This window comes from Nannospalax galili, unplaced genomic scaffold (assembly GCF_000622305.1).
Source record: "Nannospalax galili isolate Female #2095 unplaced genomic scaffold, S.galili_v1.0 scaffold286, whole genome shotgun sequence".
In the NCBI taxonomy this organism is placed as follows: Eukaryota; Metazoa; Chordata; class Mammalia; order Rodentia; family Spalacidae; genus Nannospalax; species Nannospalax galili.
Genome location: NW_008359442.1, coordinates 7,460,286 through 7,484,376, shown reverse-complemented (window position 1 = coordinate 7,484,376; position 24,091 = coordinate 7,460,286). Strand labels below are relative to the sequence as shown.

Sequence of the window (24,091 nt, the reverse complement as noted above, 5' to 3'; positions counted from 1 at the left end):
CTCTCTCTCTCTCTCTCTCTCTCTCTCTCTCTCTCTCTCTCTCTTTTAGATGAGACTAATCATGATTCCAGGGATTGCAGTAGGTATATACTTTGGTATATATAGGTATAGTTGAAACACTTCTGAGGTTTCTTTTGTTTCAATAGTATTATGCATAATGTATTTCATGTTTGTATTTATTTAAGTTTAAGATCTGTTAAGTGTGATGGGAAGGTAAAGAATTCTCAAAGTCGTATGAATTATATATTCAAAACCCAACTAACAAAAGAGCATCTAATATTAAGGTCTAAAAATGGTAATTAAATTTTTAGCATCTATGTCCTTTTCTGGAAAATTATTTCCTCAATTTATTTCACAGTTATTTTGTTCTTCCTTTGTTCTCATTAATAATAAGTAATAAAAATGGATGAATTCTAGGCATGCTGAATATTTCAATTTCCAAATTGTTTGTTGGCCCCATGTATCCACCCCACCCTCTGTTTAAAGAACCTTTTCCACTTGATTTAACTCCAATGATAAAGGCATTGAGATCCTCATATCTATTTTATGGCCACAGTGAAACATTTTTAGTCATACAGCTTAGAGAATTAGCTTTTGTGGAAGACTAAATATTGAGTATTCCCTTCGAGGAGAATGTACCATGTCGTCCTCTGCATTGATGCCAACTGTTTGCACTAAGAGTGAACATCTTCCATCAAAACTAAACACTAGTCAATAGCTTAGACGATGTCCTGATTTGTAAGCTCTGCCCAACAGAACAGTGATAAGTAGCAAGTCCACAGGATTCCTCTAGGAGAGTTTAGGTATACAACATACACAGAGTAAACAGTGGAAGAGCATCATCAGCAAACACTGAAGGACATGCATAGCATAGTCAGCAAATGGAAACACCATGCATCATCATAGAAGATGGAGAAGCAAACACTGGATGTGAAACAGAAGGAAGTCACAAGAGAGTAGTAACAGATACCACAGGCCAAAAGGGAAGACAATTAGATGATCATAATCACAAAACACTGAAAAGGAAACTTTGGTGATAGTGCACAGGGGTAGCAACAGAGCCCTGACCTATTTCCCAGCTCCTAAACCCATTCTACTATCCCCAAGAGATGAATGCAAAGAATTGATAGTTATAGCAAGTCTTACCATGTTCTCATAATAAACCTTCATCAGCAAAGCCTGAAGGTATCTAGTCCTTAGATGCTTAATAAAGTTAATTCAGTATAAGGAATTACTATTTTTTTTTCATGCATTGACTAGTAACAGCCTTAGGGAATTATGCTTAGCAACTAGATAAAAATGGAGAGCAATTGCCAAATGTTTAAAGTATTTTCTCTTAAATGACAGAAAAGTATGTTTCTTTGCCTAGTAATTGTTACCAACTGTCATAATAACTTTTTTCCTTTGTGTGTAATGGTATTATTCCATCTGAAAGATATTTGAATAAACATGACTTGTGAGTTAGCGGGAACTGATTTTATTTTTGCTATAATAAATATATTTTAAATTTAGGAAAATCAACAGAATGTGTAACTGCCAGCACTTCTCTGAAACATATGTGTATGTGTATATATAAGCTAAAAACATACATAATTTATCAAATGGAAAAAACCCAGGAAAAAATGAAAAATCAACAAAATAAATTGTTTCGAACGTCAAAATTTTCCATATTCTTTCTTAAATGATAGTATCTTAATGACATGTACATATGCCTTTTTAAATGTAAACTAAATTATAGTGTTTATGCCCCTGTTGTCTAGCCAGTAATGAAGTATGTAATATCACATTTTAATGTATTCATTTGCTTCAGCAGGTAATACATTAACACTTCCTGTTTATTCGTTTTACATTACTTGGAGTGCATGATCATGGTATTTGCTTTCATACTGTCAATGATGTAAGAAACTGATAATGCAAAAGCCAGTAATAACCTTCTTTGAATAAAAATTTGTAATGCTAATTTTTAAAGGAGTGAGTTGGTAGATATTTTGGATCACTTCTGAATATTAATGTTTCCTGGAAATTAGACGATATTTTAAATACAAGATCTTGAGTGCTTGTTAGTCTTTTAGATCCTGTAAAATTAATTCCCCAAGGAACTGAATCAGAAGCACAGAATCAAAAAGGCCAAATACTCCCAATACAGGGAAAAAATAAGAACCAAAACAAAAGAGTATTGTTTTGTTGACAGGTAGTGAAACTCACCATACCTCTCTCAAAGAGAAATCTGAATGCAAAAGGAGAAACTGCATTTTTTAAGCATAAAGTACTATCTGATCTATACTTTTCTCTTGGTTCTCTGGTTCCATAAGGATCTGTAAAACATCACCTCTTCACAGGCAGAGTGGAGTAGGGGGGAAGGAAAGAAGAATACAAAGAAACGAGCTTAAAGCTATGAATGCAGATGTTTAGAGATCAGTTTTTTCCGCAAAAAAATAAAACTACCTGGTCAGCATGCTGTGGTCACTTACATTTGATAATATTTGATTGTATAAAAGAAAATCCCTTCCTTATAGAAACCAATGAAGAAATAGCAAAAGCAGAGTATTTCTTCAGAAGTGTGTGAGGATTTCCTCACAATTTCTGCCTAGGCCATCCTTACAATAGTACGCAACAGTGAAAGAGAACTTGGATTCCATCAGCAGGAACCAGGAACTCTGTTTTCGCCTGGTTTCAAAATGAGTTCTTAAACTAAATATTTTAGAGTACTGTAGCTTTCTAAATTTGCATATAAACTATGAGCAGAGCATTTATCAAGTTAGACCAAAAGTCCTCTACTTTTCAAAAGCCCTATCTATGCAGTCATGTAGATATACAATAAAAACTACATTTTTTCTTATACACTTCATAAATTTCAATATGGATAATTCAAATGGACTTCCTTTCAAATCCATTCCAACTTTGGTATTAGTCTAGGTTCGCAGCCATATTCAAGTCCCTTTATTTGTTTAGCTATTGTTTTCTGTTAGAAACTTATAGTCTCCCTTTATGTGTACATTCAATTACTCTTAAAATCTTACAAAAATATTAATTTGTAGGGCTGTCTCATGTTCTTTTCTTCATAAATACATTTAGTGAACAACAGCAACAAAATTCAACTTGTCTGTATTTATCTTTTCATTGTCCTTTATTTCTTCCGTGTCTTCTTTCCTAAGTGGTAGAGCATTGATCACGGAAAAGTATTGGCTGATAAAACCCACAAATTAAACCATCACTGTTGGGAGAAGGGGCAGAAGACTGCCTTCAAAAATTCTCTGCTCTGCAGGTGCCACATGACTCTGAACTGAACATTTGCTGCATGCTAACAAGTATCCTGAGAAACACCCTCTTATCTTTAAGAAGCTGGCCAAATGCCAGCCTGATCACAGCAATCTATTATGGCTTAAGTGCCACTGGTTGACGTTTTGCGTTCTTTTATTGCTTTCCATTTTTATCTACATAGAAAAATTGGCGATAACTAATATCCAGTTGATCTTTTCATTCTGGCAATAAAATGATAATACAAAGATCTTATTATCCTCCCCAGACATCCATCAAAGTACATTTTCCAATAACACACTGCTCAGAATGTTTCTTATCTCTCGCCAAGTCAAAAGCGAGGTTAAGTACTTGCCCTTGGACTCCCCTTCATCTCCTGCATTTGGGCCCTGGATTGTAAAAGAATTTGATCTTCAACCCTTGACATTTTGTCCACAATAATGTCTTGTGCAATTTAGTTGTTTCTGCCTCTTAGATAAATCACTTACCGGGAGAAACTGAAAGGAGCTGGGAGTTGTGTTTTCTAAAGTCATTGCTTTAACCCTGAAAGACTTGTACTCTTATATGGAAACAAGAGGAAAAAGAACAGAAGAGTGTAGAGTTGGAAATGGAGAAGGAAACAGCATAAGCAGAAGGGAGGGAGGGAGGGAGGGAGGGAGGAAGGAAGGAGAGAGGAAAGAAGGAAGGAAAGGAGGGAGGGAGGGAGGGCAGGTGGGAAGGGACAAACTTCTAGACATAAGAAAGGCAAACGGAAACAAACAGGCAAAGCAGAGTCCACACATTTATCAAAATCCACTTCTGGACAGGGGAGAAGGCTCAGTCATTTACTGCACAAGCATGAAGACCTGAGTTTGAATCCCCAGCACCCACATAAAAACATAGGTACAGTGGCAAAGGCCTATAATCTCAGTATGGGAATGTGGAGTGTGGGGTCTATTGACCAGCGAGTCTTACCAATCAGTGAAAAACGCTGTCAAAAAATGAAGTGAAGAATGACAGAGAAAAATAGCTGGCATTGCCCCTAGCTTTCACAAGCATGTGCATGAACACACACACTTACACTTTTACACACACACACACACACATCTATTGAACTATAGATTTAAAAGTGACTCCAAGTTTTCCTGTAGACCAGAAAGACATTCTGTGATTGTGTCACTGGTGTGGCAAACAAAAAGCATAGAAAAGAAAAAAAGAAAAAAAAAACATAGAATCATCACTATATTCACAAAAAATGAAAGAATTTACTTCTACGATAAATGGATTCACTCTTGGATGATGGGTTCAAGTTTGGCCTTCAAATCTTCAATCTTTTTTCACTTTCAAATATTATAGCACTAACAACTTTAAAAGTTACTTAGAAGAACTGAAAAAGAACCAGTGAAGTTATTTAGGTAAGCAATTAATATGCCACTGCCAAGGTCAAATTTTGCAAAAAAAAAAAATTTAGATATCATCTAATCACCTTGGATATATTGTTTAGAGTCACCAGGCATCTGGTTTGAAAAAGCCTGTGTTGATAACTCCACAAATTTCCAGGAGATTATGCCAAGTGGTTTTAAAAAGAAAAATAACACAGAATGTGAGCAATGTTCTGTCTAGACCCTGCGAATCGTGTATTTGAGAAAGTTTTACAAGGAATAGAAATTTCCTTTTATATTTTCTATAGATTTTTTTTTTTTTTGGTCTTTTTGAGACAGGGTCTCCCTGTAGCCCCAGCTGTCCTGGAACTCACTATGTAGACCAGGCTGGCCTTGAACTCACAGAGATCTGCCTGCCTCTGCCTCCCAAGCACTGAAAAACAACTAAACTATTTACATGAATTTATTAATATTTAGTTTATATTAGTATAATTTTATAATAGTTTTGTCAAAGTAATCTATAATTCTTTAACTAATTAAAGTACTTTTCATCATCTTTATGTTAAATACCAGGGAACTCACAGTCCTTTCCAATGTACCTTGATTAAAGAATCTTTACTGTCCAGAAAAATAGAAAAATGATTATTTGTATTAAAAATGGTGGGCTTTTTTTTTTTTGGTCGATTTAATATGAAAAAATTTAAAGTATGGTTATTTGTGTTTCTCACAAAGAAAATGAAGAAGTGAATAAATGATCTGCCTATGTGTTTCCACTCTGAGCAGAGGACAGCAGGCAACATATCTCTGTGCTTCAAAGTGACCTAAATCTAATTCTGAGTTGCAGATAACTGTGTATTTTGCACTGGTATCAGCTAAGGTTTGACAGTGAGATGAGGCTGGTCAGAGATTGTCTCTTAGCTTCCCAAAGATCAAGACATCCCCTTTGACATGACTCGGTCACTATTCATTGAGATGGCTCTTTAAAAACGACTTTCTCCCCACATGAAAGCAAGTATTTGAGTTTTAAATGGAAAAGGAGCTCTCCTCTTTTATTTAAAGACGGTTGGCAGCTTTCCCTAAGGGGGGAAATGGTGGCTACAGGAAAATCTGTCAAACATAATCCTTGGGATTCAAATTTGCCCTTTCTCAGAGGAAACTGGGATGTTTTACAGAAAATTCTAGAACTGCATCTAGACCTGGGGCATGAGAGTGGCAGAGAAAGAAGGAGCCCTGGCGGTTCTCAGAGGGTGAAAGGCAGAACACGCACAGCCCTGTTTTCTTCTCTCTTTGCCCAGTTTTCAATAGCAAAGATTTGAAAATGTTGATGCTCTTTAAGTTTTCTTCTTATGTAGTGCAGATGTTGTGAACTTAAGAAGAGAGGATGGCAAAGAAGATGACTGTAGAAATTACAGAGTAATTCTAAGCCAATGTAGAGGAATGTGTCAGAGAAGACTTCACTAAAACTTAACAACTTCAAGTACAAATATAAATTCTCAATACATGGAAAATTTTTTTATTAAAGTCCATATATTTGCTGTGGTAGTTTTATTAAAATGTATCAATAGAAGTATTTTATAGTAATCTCACAATCATAGTTTTTCAAAACAGTGACATTATGGAGCTGTGACTTAATAACTGTGTATTAATCTTGGCAGTTCCAGACAAGCTTATAGCTCACAAAGATTCTAAAGAAATTAGACTGAGATAAAGATAATTCTAATTTTTATTCTCTACTGAGTATTAAATACACTCCACCTGGAAACGTAAGCTTCTGTAAGCACTGTGTGTTAAGTGTCCTTTATTTCATATGTAAATTTGTAATTTTCCTCAGTGTTGAATCTTCTTTATGAAATATGAGTTGCTCACTACCTCTGCCCACTACTCCCCAAATAAACCAAGTCAAAAGGAAATGGGAACATTACCTGGTCATTGAATTTTCCTTCCAGTGACTGCTGTCAAGCTAAGGCACTTGCAGTCCTGTCCGAGGTGCGCACTGAAAGCTCACAATCCATTCATTTCATTCAAATATTCAAATGTAGCATATACTTCTTTAAAAAGGAAATAAATCACTAACCAGTGAAAACCTTTGTCTTCAAAATTAACATTCTATGAAAGAGCCTGAGGGGAAAAACTATCCATAGTACCAGAGTTTTCTATTAAGCAATGATGACTTGAGTCTAACAAGACTAATTTTACTACATATATAGGTGTATACACACATATACATATATTTTTTTCAAAGTCAGAGGACAGTAAATAACATTTGATTTAGGTTAATTCATTAACTGTCAGAGTTTATATTGCTCATTTTTATAGATTTAGTGATGTATGTTTTTGGTAAAGTTAATATAATGAAATAAAAGGAATACATAAGGCGAAGGTCTAGAAATACTTTCCTCACATGAATTTTCTGCAATTCAGGAGGAATCAGAAAGTTTTACAGTTGTGCTAAGGCATGAATCTGACTTTGGAGAGAGTACTTGGTGAGCTGCCACTTCGTCTCCATCAGTGCCCCAGTGGACCGTGGACTGGATCTATAAAATGTACACTCCAGAGAAATGCATCAGAAAGAATGGCTGGAGAGGGTCTGATGCATACTTAAACACTTTGTTTCTGTAGAGCCTGGGGAGATTATTTTCAGGAACTATTCTTTTAGAGACGATTTTTAAATGCTTGGTATGTTTAGTTATAGTTTATAATTAAATTTTACTGTATGATTCATCAGACTCACCTTTATGCTACTTAAAATATTGTAACACATGACAGCAGCTATGAGTTAGGTATATTCAAACAGGAGCATGTGAAATAGTACGTATTTTATTAGAAAAGTTGTTTTGTTTTTGTGTTTAACGGCACCATTTTGTTCCTCAGAAAATGAGTTGCCGTTTAGAAACACAGCCAAATGTATAAGGCGTAAACTCCACCAACTCACAGTCAGCTTTCTTCCAGGGGCAGAGATCAATGTTTAACTATGATATTGAGAGATCAGAAGTTCATTAGAACCATTTTATTAAATAGCTAATGACTTTGTGGTCATTGGAGAGCTTTCTTTTTGTGGTGAGCAAAACCTGGAAAAGAAAAACCTTAACATTGACATAAAGAAATGGAGTAAATTTACTCATCGGAGAATGTCACAACTCAAAATAAAATCACAGTCCTTATATCTTTTCAGATCTCCAGTCTAAATCCAAATAAAACTCAGTCCATACATCTTTTTGATCCATCTTTGGCATGCATATCACATATTTGAATGTTTTTTTGTTATATTTGTAGCTAAATGATCAGGATGTAAAAATTCATTATACAAATTTTCTTAATAAAGAAATTCTTCAGGTCGATAGTGGAACATATGACTGGGAAAACACATTTTTCTATGGAAAACTTTGGATGAATTTAGAATGATTAATAGTTCTAAAAATAAGTGAGGTTAAATATATGTTTTCCACATTTGAGTCAAGGAATAGAAACAGAAAAAAATAAAACCCACAGTATTTTGTCATATTTAATTAAAAAGGGAACTACAAGAATCTGAAATCTGACCAAACCCAAATGCATTGTCCAAAGTTCTCCATAGACATTTTTACCTCTGTATCAAAATATCTGCTATCTCTTTTCTCATATAGAAATAGGAATTTCCATGAAAAATCCTTCAGCTACACAGATATAGAATGAATTTTTACAACCCAGATGATGGACTGGTATACTTCAAATGTGAGATCATGAATTTTATAAATGCATTTTTCTTACTGTCTTTTTCTTGACTAGCTTACATTGTAATGGAGGAATAACATTTTAAAAATTTTGAATAGGCACTTACTGGAATTACAGTTAATCCTGATACAATCTAGATGGGGAAGAATAGATGAAAATGAATATTTATCCTTCAAGGTAATAGCTGCAGACATCCAATAAAATCACAGTCCACCCTTCCGGGGACAGACACATGCAAATATGGCCACTGCATGTCATTATGCATCATATACTTCTAGAACCCAGATTTATTGCTATGAAACTGTACCATTGGAAACAACAAGAGAATGTTTAAAAATATGGCCAATTCAAACAGAGCTACATGGTGACGAATCTAAGTGAAATAACAGTATTTAACTGTCAAAGATGCTTGACTTAGACTGGCTGCAACTTTCTCCCCATCTGTGAAAGAACATAGTATTATTTTCAGCAAAATATAAAAGTGCTCCGTCACAATGGGGTACAGTGCAAGCTCAGCTAGGCTCAGACATCTTGGACCTCCAAAATCTATTATCCCACAAAGGCTAACAGAATCCTTTAGAATCTCAATAATCCAACAGAGACTAAATAAATAAAATTATTCTAAATATACCCTAATTTTTCTGTATATTTGTCTTTTAATTTTATTTTCCTGGTATAAAACATTGACAGGCAGATGTCCACTGGACTCTACATCTTGTATTAAGTGAAGGGGGGGTGTTATATGCACTCTTAGAAACTATGGTGGCTGTGGAGAAGTCATTTCTTAAAGCACACAGGAGCATGGTTCTCTTAGGAGATGCCATGCTTGATGTTACATGTTTTTCCTCTGGTTTATTTGCTTCACATGAAAGTAGTTATCATTTAAAAATGTCTGGTGTGGATAAAGCAGACTGAGATCACAGTAGTTTCTCTTTAAAGGACTACATGGGATGCTTTGTGTTTGTTGTATAGATAGATATATACTGTTTGGCTTTTGTTTTAGTGTTTAATGCCTTTGGGGAAGGTGGGAAATACAAACCTAGATTCTGTTTCCATATAGCTGAGTTTGTCATGTGTCGTCAACCGCATCAGAAAAGTGGTTGCAAACAGCCAAGGACCAGGATCTACACAACTCCTTCTACAGAATGCTTTGCTGTTGAAAATTCCCCTAAGTGTTTCCATTTTGACCAGAAAGCAGCCTCTTCATTAAGGGATTTATACCAATTTCCTTGTAGTTACCTATCATTGTCACTAGAGGGAACTCTAACAGAACAGTAAACAATATTGTATGTGTTGCCTTTTTAAACTACACTATTTAACTTAACTAGTGCTAATTGAATGCAATTAGTGTGCAATAAGCTACCGAAGGGTTCATTTATACTTTATGATCTTCCACTTCTCCAAGCAGATTTTGAAAATGCAGATTAGGGTTGTCATAAATGTCTTGACATCCCATTTTGCTAATTTTTCCTAGAATAAATGTACGCAGTTTCAAATTATATTTTTTCTTCCTTTGCTGATTCATTTTGATATGTATTTAACATCATAATTAAATACAGTAAAACCTCATTCGTTGTCAGTCATATTAGAGTTATGATAATATAGAAACTTATTGGGCAGAATATTAAATCTTCACTTGGTATGAAGCGAGATTTTCTGGGGAGAGACCTATAAATAAATAAGATTTTGAAAGGCCAAGTTCAGGTAGAAAACTGAGTTCGAGTACTTCAATATAAATTGTGGTGGAATGTGCGAGCAACAATATATTCGTCAGGGGCTAATCATTTCTATGCATTCACTAAAACCAGCCCAGTCAGTCAGCCCTTTCCTTGACAGGATTTTTCCAGTTTATATTAATTTATGTTTTTTTTAATGTAATTGAAAAAACTAATGAACTGCTTAACTCTAAAAACTAGTATTCAATTTTTTTTCTTAACCAGTCTGAATGTTACCCCATAATTTGTCCAGATTAGTGAGGTTTTACTGTAGCAACTTTTTTTTTTGATATTCTATTTATTCAGGAAAGCATTATCTCTCTGTAGAGGAGACTGAGTCCTCACTGTTCTCATGGCTGTTTGCTGAGGGCCGCAGACTTTGGGCATTGAAGGGTTGTGGATCGCTGATTGACAGCAAAATATCCCACATGGTACTTCAAAACAGAAAAGATGGAGAACCACGAAGGTGACTATTCAAAGGAGAAGCCCACGGAGAAGCATAAGGACAATTGTTAGTCTAATTGTAAAAGATAAGTTGGATATTTTATATACATGGCATCTTACTTAGATATTTTTATTTACCAATAGCTTCTATCATCCATCAAAAAGTCAGAACACGTAACAAGAAAAAAATTCAGTTTGAGACATCTTTAAGCCTCATAAATTTTATTTTCAATTCATCTCACTGATAGGGCTTCTCCTTAAGACCCTTGAGTGGTAGGAGTCACAATACACTAAATTATGGTAAACAATAACAAAAATAATGCCCCCCAAAAGCTTGAATTAATTTAAATGATGGGAATAAGACGATTAAAAGTTTTAACTTTCCAAAGCAAACAGGCCATTTGATAAATGTTTGCAGGCAAGACTGAACAGAAAGTGAGAAGTGTTAGTTCAGTGGTGGAAGGCAAGTTGTTACCTAGATTGACCGTGAGTTTCACACGCCCTGCATCTAGCTCCAGGCGGAGGGTGTCTGCAGAGTCCCTAGAAGTAGTCGCCGTCAGAATGCCATATGCACGCTGGGATCTGAACCTTAAGGACACGTCCTCAGCTTCAGTGTGCATCACCACTGGGAGCTGAATCTTCATGAACATACTCCCGTCATAGCTCAGAACGGTTGCCTCTATGGAGAATAATTGAATACAATACGTTTTAGTGTAGCGCATTTACACTTGAAAAGAAGAGACTACTAAAGACGTCTAGATAGAACATAAACTATAAAAATCAGATTATCTGCTTCAGAAGTGAGTTTCTTTTCTTCTTAATGGTAAAAACAAAATTCTAGCAGTGACGACTTTCTTTGCGAAGGATCCCCCTTAACGTTAACTCAGAACCTGCAATGGCAGTGGTTACCTTTCTCCTCAGATGGCGCTTTCTACCTATAGCATCAGCCCTAATGGGCTGTGTTTTATATGCATTTCCCTTCTCAAGACCACAGATCATGCTGTTTGGAACAGCTGCAGTGTGACCCTGGTTGGAAATGTGGACAGCTATGAAGGATGTGTGTATGCTCAGTGAGGCTCCTGACTACTCTGCACAGTTGGTCACCCTTGCTTTGGCACTGATTTATTCTGCATCTAAAAAAAAAAAAAAGAAAGGGTGTTACTGCACCATCTCTAAGTCTGACCAATCTGGAAAATCAAGAATGTGAAGAGAAGCTACTATTAACATTTTTTCATACTAACTTAAGATGGAAATATTACTGAAATATAGAAATTGGGCTCTTTATCAAAGTTGATATTCAAAAAAGAGAAAGTAAAAAATGACAGCATGTCACCGAGCTTCAGAAATTAGTATTCTTCTCTGCTACTGTGCTTAAAGGGGGGGGGGCGGGGAGTTTTTAAATTACCACAGCTCATAAACCTATTTTAAGGCTACTTTACAGGTAAGGAGTAACTTGAAATGTCATCGATAAGAACAATCCTCAGTGTTCCCAAAATATTTAATTATCACCAAAGTGTCAATAAGTTTGACCTTTGATTGGGGACAGCTATAAGGCTGAGGACCCTGTGCAGGTATGTGTTACTAAACTAAGGTAGATGATCTTAATAGGAAAATTACCTTATATTATTAAACATTTAAAGAAATGAGTAGCAAAACCTGTTGATGACAAATTGCTTTAAGGAACAGCACCCCCCTCAGTGTTAAACACCATATGGTAGCGGAACATTGAAAAACAAAAACAAGCGTGAGTCATTTTGCTTTCTTATTGCTTCTGGTAATTCAGAATGCCGTTTAATAGAAGAAAAACTACCTGGAATTAAAATAAACTAGGAAATTCTCATTATCTCGGCTATTTACACAGCACAGCAATTAGCTTTACTGTTACAACTGTGCTCATTATTAAGACTATATTCTGGTGTGGTTTTGCAAGTTTGTCTTTCAGAGTCAGGAAGGTCAAGCACAATTTCTAAGCGTCTTTAATCGTTAACTGTTGTCACTCCAGTATTGAAGGTGTAACTGGAATCTCTTAAGGACTGTATGCTGCGTTCCAGCTCTCTCTCTCCTTCACAGCCTGCTCCTCTCTATACAGCCTTGATTGAAGGAATCTCCATCAATTCACGGTCTCACTCTCACTCCCTGTCAGTGAAGATTTCTCTGTCTATTGTGTATTTGGCATCCTCAGTTTAAATATGATTGATAACTCGCTCTTAATTTATCTTCCCCTGAAATGACCAAACTCTTCTATCTTCTTCAGACCTTTCCATCTTAGTAAATGCTATAAATCCATTGACCTGGACCAATACCTTAAACTTTTCTCTTACCTTCTCTGCCATGTCAAGATTATATAAATTGGGGAAACTTCATGGTATCATCGCAGTCCTTTTCCTTAGTTGATGGCTTTTCACCTTTAGAGCTACACTATCAAAATCTCTGCTCCCATGTTACCTAGACAGCTTAAAGTCCTGCCTCAGTGATATTTCCATCTCTGCTCTTTCTCTCTCCACACAGAAAACAAATTAAACCCTTAAGCAGGAAACCTTGTTAGAGCACTCTGTTTAGCCCGTACCCCTCCCCCAGGAGGTTTCTGCTGCAGCTAGAAATGTTTTCGTCCACAAATGCCTGTATCATGAAAAGTCTCACCTTATCTTCATTCTGGTTTCTGGTCTAGTGCAGGAGAGCATTGTTCCCTCCTTCATTTATTCCATATCTAGGACTATTTCATTTGTTTTGGGTTATTTTGAATTGTTCAAATGCTATTATCTGTACTTCCCTTTAGAACACAGCTGCCTTGAGGAAGCAGAACAATCTCTCACTGTTCTGCTGGTGAGCAACTCAGTCAGAAAGAGCTGGGACACTACAATTATTTCTTTTTTCTTTTTATTTTTTATTTTTTTTTATTTTGAGACAGGGTTTCCCCACAACTCCAGTTGACCTGGAACTCACTATGTAGACAAGGCTGGCCTCTATTCCAAAGAGATTCACCTTCCTCTGCCTCCTAAGTAGTGCTTAGGAGGTGTGTACCACATGCCCAGTCATATTTCTTGAATTAACAATTGCAGAATATATTGAAAACATTCCAAGAAATTTTCTGAATGTGGATACAAAATTTAAATAAACAATCGCCAAAGTAATAAACCATTTATCTCACCTACTATAAGTGAAATAATTTTTGATAACTTATACAAAAAACATTAATGTCTAATTTAACGGTTATAAAAGGACTGCGAAAGGAAGAATAGAGAATTTGTTTATCAAAGTTAGTGTCTCATGGTTATTCGCTGACCCAAATAACTAAGGAAATAAAAAAAAATCTTAAAATATGCCAATTCTCTATTGTATCACCAATTTTTTGAATTAAATAAGAAGTTTCTTCAATGGGGAAAATGTTGAAAAGGATAGAACTCAATGTAGGTAATCAGTAGTAGTTGCCCAAGATCAAAGGAAGTCTTCCTTCCAGCTGTTGGTCAGCATAGTCCGTGAGACTTCCAAAATAATACAGTCTTTTGTCAAAACCCCCGGTTGCCTCCTTGAACTTGAAGGTCAAATCCTTGTGCTGAAGATGCCACACACTTTTGGACAGACAACTTGGAAAAATTATGCTGGAACCAACCTGGAGGACTACTCCTGAAAACTAGCTCTCATAGTATTAGAAGCTGCCAAGGGAGAAAAACAATCAATGATCCTACCCGGTCGTAAAGCCTATGAACCACAACAATGACCAGTCAAGCAAATGATCTCCATTGGTTCAATGGTGGCACTTTCATCTTGGGGGCAATCAACAGCTGTCTAATTGAACTTAAGTACTGCTCAACAGGAGGAAGCCCATGCCTGGTACTGTAAAAACAGCCAAGTACTCATGATTGGAGAGATCATAGACCCTAGAGGAGAACCTACATACTGCCACTTTCTTAAACCAAATGCAACTGCGTGTTATATTCTAAATACATATCTTTATATTCACTAACTGTAGCTCTCACTACTCAACAAAGAATCTTCTTTATTTTTTTTGCAACGAGTAAAGATTATTAAAAAGTTCCACCACTGATAACAAATACAGAGAATAAGCAACCATGTGGTACTTAGTGCCAACTGATATATCCTCAACATAATCCCTAAAAGGGGCGTAGAAAGATTATAAGAGCCAGAAGACCAGGACTAGCTAGTGTCTTTCAGACATGACAGGGAAACTATAGCCATGAAATCTCCACAATATGATTACCTAAGCTAGCCCTGCATAATGACAGCACCAATTAACATGCCAAAGTAGATAGGGGGAAATTTCACAGGGTATCACTACTAAATGTAAAGCTACAGGCGATCAATCAATGTCGAATCAGTTTTCTCCAGGGACTAGTTCCTGATAGGTTATCCAATCCCAAGTTGTCAGCCCTAAACACATGTATACACCACTAAATGGACTAAGTGTAGTATATATTTGTGTACACATAAATGAATGTGTATAAAACAATAATAAAGAAGAAGACAAGAAGTTAAGAGGGAGTGGAGGGGATATGGGAGGAGTTGTGATGGGGAAAGGGAGGGGTGGAAAAGTTGTAAATACAATATTCATGTATGAAATGCTCAAAAAATTTGCAAAATCACAGTTAACTCTGAAACAGAGGTATTTTAGGGATAATCTTAAGTGAAATTTGGCATTTATTTTTCCCTTTTCTAAACTTTAATCATGCAAAACAACAAATAATACAAGTGAAGACTCCTTATAAATTATTTTGTTACTTTGATATCATACAGAGGAAAAGAACTAAACTATTAGTTTTCTTTTGGCTACTTAATTTATAAAACTACTTTTTATTATTTAATAATCATATTTTAAAAATAGCTTATTATGCAAAATTGCTTAATTTGAAAAGTAAGTATGGGGCATTTATTTTTAGAAACACAATTAATAGTCATAAATACATTGTGAAATACAATCTAGTGTAGGGAAATAATCAAGGTCATTAGCCATTATCAGCCTCCAAAAAGCTGTGGGGATGAAATAATAGTAAAGTAATAAAACTCGAGTGCCCCTGAATGCCATTTCAAACAATTCTCAATGTGAAAATAACTTGTTGATAAATGACAACCTAAATCCTAAATGATTCCTCATAATTAGAGTTAATGTTTAATTAGGCAAGAAATGGAAAATGCACAAGGTCTAAAATTGCCAAATAAATGTTAGACAACACTCTGACATTTGAAGGTTATGCTATTTGGCAGCATCTAGAACATTCACAAAATTATTTTATCATTTAGCACATAAAGAGCCCTTTAGAAGGCTAATTCCAGTACACGTCTTCCCAGTGGGGGTGAAAACCAGTTTCAACTTTGTCTTCTATCTCTCCTTCTCCCTTGTCATTAAATTTGATAAATTTGCTTTTCTGCATTATTCCTTGTTGCAGTCTAAAGTGTACACCTGTGCTCAGTTTTGCCGAGAGGGAGTCACATATTGTGATCAACGATGAAAATCAGACAGGGAGCCAAATTATACTGCTCTGACATCTGTCCCTCCATCTGTTAGAGTTTTAACAAACAAGTAGAAAGTAGACCTCTGATTATACTAACAGTCTTATTGCACTTATCTCCGAGAATAATTTTTATGTGATCCAGTCTTCGAAAATTCTGTTTTATTAAAAAGGTAAAGGAAACTGCCCTATTTAATGGCTCACTGGACATCACGTCTGTATGATTCTTGCTTATAGAGTCAACATACGCAGAACAAATAGTATCTTCCTATTTGCTTAGGTTACGGATATTTTTTCTTATAAAGCTCTTTTATGAATCACAATTCTACCATCACTCTCCATGATACAGAAACATTCAATGACTTGAACTTGCTTTTTAAAATTATTTGAAACAATAAAACAGAAACTTTAATAAACTTCTTTTAAAATTCTCTATTTCAAGAGTTCTCAGTCAGTTTTGAGGCCAATAGCCTACTGTGATAAGAGTGTATCTGGAGAAGAAAACAGTCAAGCATTTTCTTCTGACTTGAAAACTCAAAGGCTTGGCATGATCTCAGTTTGCTGAGAACTGGACAGAGGCCACATTCATTGCTACTGAGCATGGCAGCCATCCTATGCCCTCCTTGGGCTCAGGAGAGTCAAAGTAATCTGAAAAAAACCTAATTCTGAAAAGCAAATACTTCTTCAAATATGCTTTTGAAGTTGATAAACAAGAATCACATGACATCATAATTTTATCTTCAAGGAACAACCAACTTAAAGACAAAGAAATCTGCAGAAATTTCCAGCAACCCATGAGATAAAAATATATGCTAAATCCCAGGGATGAAGTTCGTTATTAAATCCTCATTTGCAAATCTGTATGTGCTTACCACCTTTCCTGCTAATTATTGCAGTATATAAATATTCCCTTTCCCTCCTTCTGGCTCAGATCCTCTACAATTTCTATTTTTGTTTCGCCATATGCAGTGGCAGAATATTGCCACAGGGTGGTACACCGTGCATATTTAACTGAAGAGTTTTGTAATTCTTGTGACAGTTGTTACATACTTCCTCAAGCTTCACTTAACCAAGAGGCATCAGGGATGACTGGAAACTTTCAGTGATTAAAATTAAAGCAGAATTTTAAATCAAGCTCTCCGCTAATCTCGTATTTGCCCAACTGTATACACTTTATGGAATTTGTCACTTTTTTCTCCCCTTTGGAACTTCCCTAAACCAAACTAAGCAATTAGGAAGGAAAGAGGAAAGAGAAAATTTCTAAACAATACATCGATAGAAGCCAAGATACAAAGAAACTTAGGCTTTAGTGACAAATCCCAGGCATACAACTAGGTGCTGTCGTGAGAACACAGTCATATCTATATGCTGTACAACAATCTATTGACCTATTTAACTGTTTGACATGGAATTTTAGTAGATAGTTTAACATATTATTATATAATGAATGTGTTATTAATATTTATTAATATTGGTAATCATACTGGTAAGCTGATGCATTTCTTTAAGATAAAGAATCAAAATCGCATTTCAATTTTTAATTTTACAAAGGCACCTTTTCCTTTTTAAGTTTTAGGTCAAACGAAATGAACGATTATAGAAATAAAGGAAAGTATTGAACTGGGAATATACCAAGTGCTGGGTTCCTTTTATTCTGAATACCTAAGAAGGCAATGTTACACGAGAGGACAATGGAACAACTCATCAATGTTTTTCCATATTGATTTTCAGTTTCACTGTAGAAAATAAGTGACAATGAGTGTAGTGATGAGAGCATTTATCTGGAGCCCTGGGTCAATGGAAAGGTATGCTTTGGACTATTCTGCTATTTCTTCCGTTAGCCTGGGCTTCAAGTCAGCTGTTGACGTCTGTCACCCTCATTCTTTTTGGAAGCCTTGTTCCTTTCTTTGTAAGGGGAGAGGAAAAGAAAAATAAGATAGCTTTGTTTTCTCTGAGGGGAGGCAAGGGAAACACCTGCTCAGAGATCTCATAGAGACAATCGAGCCTTACAGGTAAACAAGCAGATTCAGCTTCTGTGATCGGTGAAGCCTTGTTCCTTTCTTTGTAAGGGGAGAGGAAAAGAAAAATAAGATAGCTTTGTTTTCTCTGAGGGGAGGCAAGGGAAGCACCTGCTCAGAGATCTCATAGAGACAATCGAGCCTTAGAGGTAAACAAGTAGATTCAGCTTCTGTGATCGGTTAGGTCCGCAGCAAAAGCAAGCACCTTTGACACCAGCAAAGACCTCTGACTGTGTTAACAGAACTTAGCTGTTTGAGATTGAACTTCCTTTTCATAAAAGAATTTGCTTCTAGAGCAACCTGAGAAAGTGAAATGAACAGGCAAGTTTAAGTCTCACCCTGGAGTGTCACAGGAGTTGTCATTTATCATCTGGCTTACTTGAAATGCTGTTTCTTGGCATACATATTAGCATTAGAGGTCATAGATATGTCTAGTGTATGCCTTTGTGCTATCTAATATCCTGAAGTTAAAAACTGGGCAAAAGAGCTTTCAGAGGCGGCCCATACATCTTAGGTGCTTGGCCAACAGGTTTTGGAACAGGCACATTCATAACCCTGAATACATTTTCAGAGTTATGTGTCCTCCCAATCAGGCTCTTTGAAAATCATTAAAACCTCATCAGTTACCAGGGTCAGGTCTGGGGTTCAGACTTCACTTTACTTCATTAGAAGTTATGTTTCAACTGAGGCTGAAGGCTGACATTTACCCTACGTTTCTCCCGGTGACTTGGTAGTCGGGTTTTGAAATCCTACCTCTCTCACAGGACCTGCCGAGATACCCTGTTCCGGAGCAATCACAGACGTATCTGTTCCAGCCATCCCTGCACATGCCATTGTTTTTGCAAGGATTGCTAAGGCACGGTTTTGCTGTCTCCCTTGAGCAGGATGGCTTCACTCCAGCAGTACTCTGAATTTCCGCCATCTGCCGGATGTCTTTGCTTTGGCCATCAATGAACAGATCCCGGATGCAGCCCACGTAGCCATAGTTGAGCAGAGCAGTCCACACCTCAGTGGGGAAGACAAGGCCGGCCTTATTCTCTGGCAAGCCACCCAGGTACAATTCATCATCCAGGTCCAAGATCTCACTTTCACCGGGAGCAGTGTAGGGAGTGCGCAGGGTGTTGACAGAAATGGTACCTGTGGCAAAGACAAGAGAATAGGGAGGTTTTTATGAACATTAGTATTTAAATCATATGAGAGAGAGGAATCAGCAGAAGTCTAATGGATTCCACTGAGTTAATCTGGGGTACCCAAGGTTCAGGGACTTAAGGAAGTGAACACAAGAAAGCCTTGAAAACAGTGTTGGAGTACAGAAATCAGGGCAGTAAAGGGGAGGGGGTATCAATTGGAAATGAATTTTAGTTGCTTTCCTTGAAAACTAAGGCTTATCCCAAGTGAAAATATGTGTCTAACTAAGAATACCAGCCTCCTGGCCCCTACACTGTGCCAGGAGCATTCTAAATCCCACAGCAGGGTGAGTCTTGAGCAGGGCTTCATAATGGGACCTACCGTTTTGAAGGAGAAGGGCATGGGAGCTCACTGACGGAGACTGCCCAGGCAGCCAAGTCATTAAGAGGACATTTATCTCTTAGACTTTCACAGAAAGAAGTGGAAAAGCTCCCAGGGGAGAAATGCTCAAAGGCATTGCTATTTTGGTCTTCCAAGGAGGGAAGACTGGGGGGATTTTGATGGAGACTGTTTAAAAAGGAAAAAAGACAAAATACTAATTTATACTCTTCATATTTGTGTCAATGTGTGAAAGAAACTTACATTTAGAAGCACATCAGTTCTGTAAAATGTCTGTAGAAAAGTTTAAGGAAGCTCATTTTGGTAAATGAAGTGCATAATATTGAGAAAGAATGTGGATTCAAATCTTAAATACAATGATTATGATGTACATTTAAAAAGAATTATTTCGTGAAGAGCAGAAGGGAATAAACAGATGGTCCCTATCCTCTGTGGCAGCTAAAACTAAGTCAGAAGCTTATGAGAAGGTATCTTAAGGACAAAACAAAAGAAAGGTAGACTTTTAAGAACCATCTATTAAAGTGGGAAGCAACAGGCTAGATGACTGACTACAGTGATTTATGCATTCAAGATGCTGCTGTTTTATATTTAGTTCAAGAAGGCTTCCTAAGAGGGAGCGGAAAGAATTTAAGAGCCAGAGGGACAAGACACCTGCTGTTAGTTAATGATAGGGAAGCTGCACCAATGAACTCTCCACAGTATGGAAGCCTAGCAAGTTGTGCATAATGACAAGCCAGTTGACATTCCAAGGTGGATGGGGAACTTTTATAGGATCCCATTTCAAGATAAAGCGCTATAGGCAGCTAATAGATGATGAAGGAGTGAGAATCAATTTTTTCCTAAATCCCTGAGAAGTTATCTAACCCCAAATGGGCAGCCCTAAATACAGGTATACATGAGCACTGATAAATGGACTCGGTGCCTTATATATGTATATGTACATTTATAAATGTATGCATATGTGTAATGATAATAATCAAAAAAGAGGAAAAGATACTGAGAAAGGGTGGGGAGGGTATGGAGGAGGTAGAGGGGGACTGAGAGGGATGGGAATAACATGAATACAATACTCATGCATGAAATTCTCAAAACTAAAATAAAGTTTTGTTTAAAGAAGGCTCCCTGAAAACAGTAGACTATTTGATAAAATAAACATACACTGTTGAGAGAAACTGTTATGAGGCATAGAATTTAGAAATAATAGGGAGATATAAAGCAGATGGCAAAACTATACTGTCTTTATTTAGAATGTTACAGTTCACAAATTAAAATAATGTTCAGGGGATTACTGAAACAATGATTCAGTGGCTACATAACATCTTGCTCTGTCTCGTCCATATCATATACATGCTTCCAATCACTGTGTCTGAACTTGAGAGAGAGAGAGAGAGAACTTGTATGTGCGTGCACCTGTGTGTAGTGTATGTGGAAGAAATTGGATGTCCTCCATCACACTCCACCTTGGGTGGGGATCTTTCACTGAGCTTGGAGTTTGCATTTTCGGGTCAGCTGGCTACAGAGATCATTCTATCTCTGCCTCCCCTCAGTGCTTGGGTTACAGGACTTCTGGAGACCAGGCTCATCTTGTTATGTAAGTGCTGTGATCCCAACTCCAGTCCTCATACTTACACAGAATATGCTCTTAAGAGCTGAATGCTCTTTCCAGCACCCCATGTCTGTGCTCTAAGAAGCAAAGCTCTAGCCAGGTGTTTCAGACAGTGATATGTGAGCAATTTGGCAATGATATTTGAGAGACTGAGTCTTATGCTAGCTTGTTTATAATGTGTTAGTACTTGCTTCGAACAAATTGTTAAGCAAAGTTCAGATATGTTTTTGTGAATGTGTGTTGACATGGCTAGGATAAGATGCTTCTTACAACTTTACTGTTAGAATGGGTTTTTAAAAATGACACTGAAAATTTATCCTTTAAGCATTCCATGTATTTGTACAATTTTGATGTATTTTGATCATATCCACACACCACTCCGTCTCTTCAACTCCCTTAGTGCCTCCCTCATCTGCTTCACAACTTAGTGTCTTTATTTATTTATTTACTTATTTATTTGTATTAGTAACCCTTTGAGTTCATTTAGTACTGTCCTTATACTCATGGCTTTGGGGCCATCCACTGGGCTTGGGCAACCTAACTAGTGGTCATGTTTACAAATGAGAGTGATTCTCACTTCCTCATCAATTGCCAATATCCCTCAGATGGCCCCTCCCCCTAAAGTAGGTTTTCAATGATAATGGTTCATAAGTATAGTTTTCTCCATAGCGTGGTACACACTTATACACACAAACACACAGATATATGTTGAAACATAACTTTAACAGAAAAATATTAAATTCTACTACCTCTAAGATACCCTAATATTTTCTGTGTTATGTTTATTACAACAAAGACTTTATTGATTTAATTTCAGAACTAACAAGTTGAGTCCCATTGATTGAGAGAATATCATAAATCATGTTTCTCCACAGCTCGCTATTTTCCCTAGAGACAGTTTTTGAGTTCTCGTGGAAGGAGCAGACAATGAAATATGAGAGGGAAAAGAAGAAAGGAATACTAATCCTGACTTGAATTCAAACAGAATACAGTGGAGTCAGAACTTTAATTTGGACAGTTCGGAAACCAACAAATGCATGTATCAGGTATATGGTGACTAGTCTTCCAATGGAAAGAGATGTGACTGAAAGAAGCCAGACAGTATTTTCTGTGAATGTCTTGACAATCTATACGCATTTATAGTTAAGAAAATATCCATGAGATGGCATTTAAATAGAATGATTAGAGGTTAATTTTTATTAGAATGGAAACATGCATTTTGAAGATTTACAGAGTACCAAAATATGTGAAATCAATTACATTTCATTGCTGAGTCAAAAAACTCAAACAGATGTTTGCATTTCAGCCTACATGTGTGAATGTCCCTAACTAGACATATAAATGATTTCAATAGTGGCTTTCCTTAATGGTTCATCCTGTGGGGATGAATCAAAGGACCTATTCACTTAGGCAATAGAGTCATGACAGAATTAGAATTAATTTAAACCAATTCAGCTGATACACATGAGCCTTGGAAATTTTAAATATCACGGTCTCCAAATGTGCATTTCATTACAATTGTGTTTAAAAGGCATTGGTTACAAGAATTCATGAAATGAAGATTTGAGCCTTTTTCATTGAAAGAAAATTGAGTAGTTTTGATCGATGTAGGTGTCAGAAAGGATATAGAATTTCACAATGGCTGAAATAAGTAAATGTGGAAAAAAATTAAGAGAAAAATATAATTCAGAGCATATTTATGGGCCACATCTTTGTCTTTCTCCCCAAACTGTGAAGATTATTGTGTTCTCTTTGGAACAGTTTGGTTTGTTCAAACATTACCTTTTCTAACATAGCTGTACTTGAAGGTTCTGGTAGATGAAGTTAATGCTTTACATAAATATTATTATATTTAAGCAATTAAAATTTGTGGAATGTAGCCATAGGTGAAATTTATTTAGACAAGTGTTTCATGACTCAATACCTAGAATCCAAAGTATTTTGTTTTGTGATTTCACTTTTTTAAAAAAATATTTTATTATTGTTATTTTATGTGCATGAGTGTATAGCCTGCATGTGTGTAAGTACACCCAGGTCATGCATTGCCTGTGAAGCTCAGAAAAAGGCATCAGATCCTGTGTAACTGGAGTTATGGACGGTTGTCAGCCACTGAGTGGGTACTGGGAATTGAACCTGGGCCCTTGGCAAGAGCAGCCAGTGATCTTAACTGCTGAGCCATCTCTCCAATCCCTGTTATTTTACTTTTTAAAAAGCATACAATTGCAGCACAGTGATGTGATGTATACAGACTATGTAATTTAAATGTACAAAACACATTACATAGCACTAGCTTTTAAACTTGTGGTTTTCATAGGATAAATAAATAAAAGGATAAAAAGTCAGTAAGTAGACAAGACAGTACTCATACATAAATATTCAAAAACTTAAATGTAGTTGCTTCCCTGGGCCTGCACCACCGGCTAACTCTCCTAGCCTGCACTACCATCCTCAGGCCTCTTGGGGTAAGTCATAGCGCAGCTCTCTGCCGGGACTCCCTAAGCCACAGTCACCCTTCCATCATCATCATCATCATCATCGTCATCATCACCTCATTCTATACTCCTAGTTTGGGCCCTGCGCCATTCCTAGTCTTGGGGCCCCAGACACCTGGGGAACCAATACTGCTTCCTGACCCTTCTCACCCAGACCAACTCAGTACCTTTCTTGGGCTCCAGGAGCACCGTTTCTAGTCCTGGCCCCGCCTTCACCTCCCTCTACTTCCCTGGCCCTGCAACACTGGCCAGGCTCTTTCTGGGGCTCCGAGGCTTACCTTTCCTCTCCCTGATCCTTTGCATCCAGTACAACCCAGCTACTCAATCCACTCCCTGGGAAATCTTGGGGCTTCTTCCCTCCCCATCTGCCTTTGCATCCCTGCATGGCATGGCCACAGCCAGGGTCTCAGGGCAGTCCAAAATCCAAGTTCCTGAGGCCAAAATCATTCTTAGAAGATTCCAGACCCAAGGAGAAAGTCTGAAAACTTCTGACC

General features: G+C 36.9%; 1 protein-coding gene across 24 annotated transcripts in view; it reads right to left on the bottom strand.

The window, feature by feature from the left end:
* The window catches only part of Nrxn1 (neurexin 1), a 1,171,927-nt gene that overhangs the window by 629,610 nt on the left and 518,226 nt on the right, over positions 1–24,091 (bottom strand). For 15 of the 24 annotated variants that reach the window (XM_029558644.1, XM_029558639.1, XM_029558643.1 and 12 more), the window contains 3 exons: positions 18,726–19,109; positions 10,965–11,168; positions 8,437–8,463 (listed from right to left, as the gene is read on the bottom strand). In XM_029558644.1, coding sequence (XP_029414504.1) covers positions 8,437–8,463; positions 10,965–11,168; positions 18,726–19,109 — 615 coding nt within the window. The remainder of the gene's footprint in view (positions 1–8,436; positions 8,464–10,964; positions 11,169–18,725; positions 19,110–24,091) is intronic. The other 9 variants (XM_029558653.1, XM_029558649.1, XM_029558652.1 and 6 more) reach the window with 1 other exon arrangement.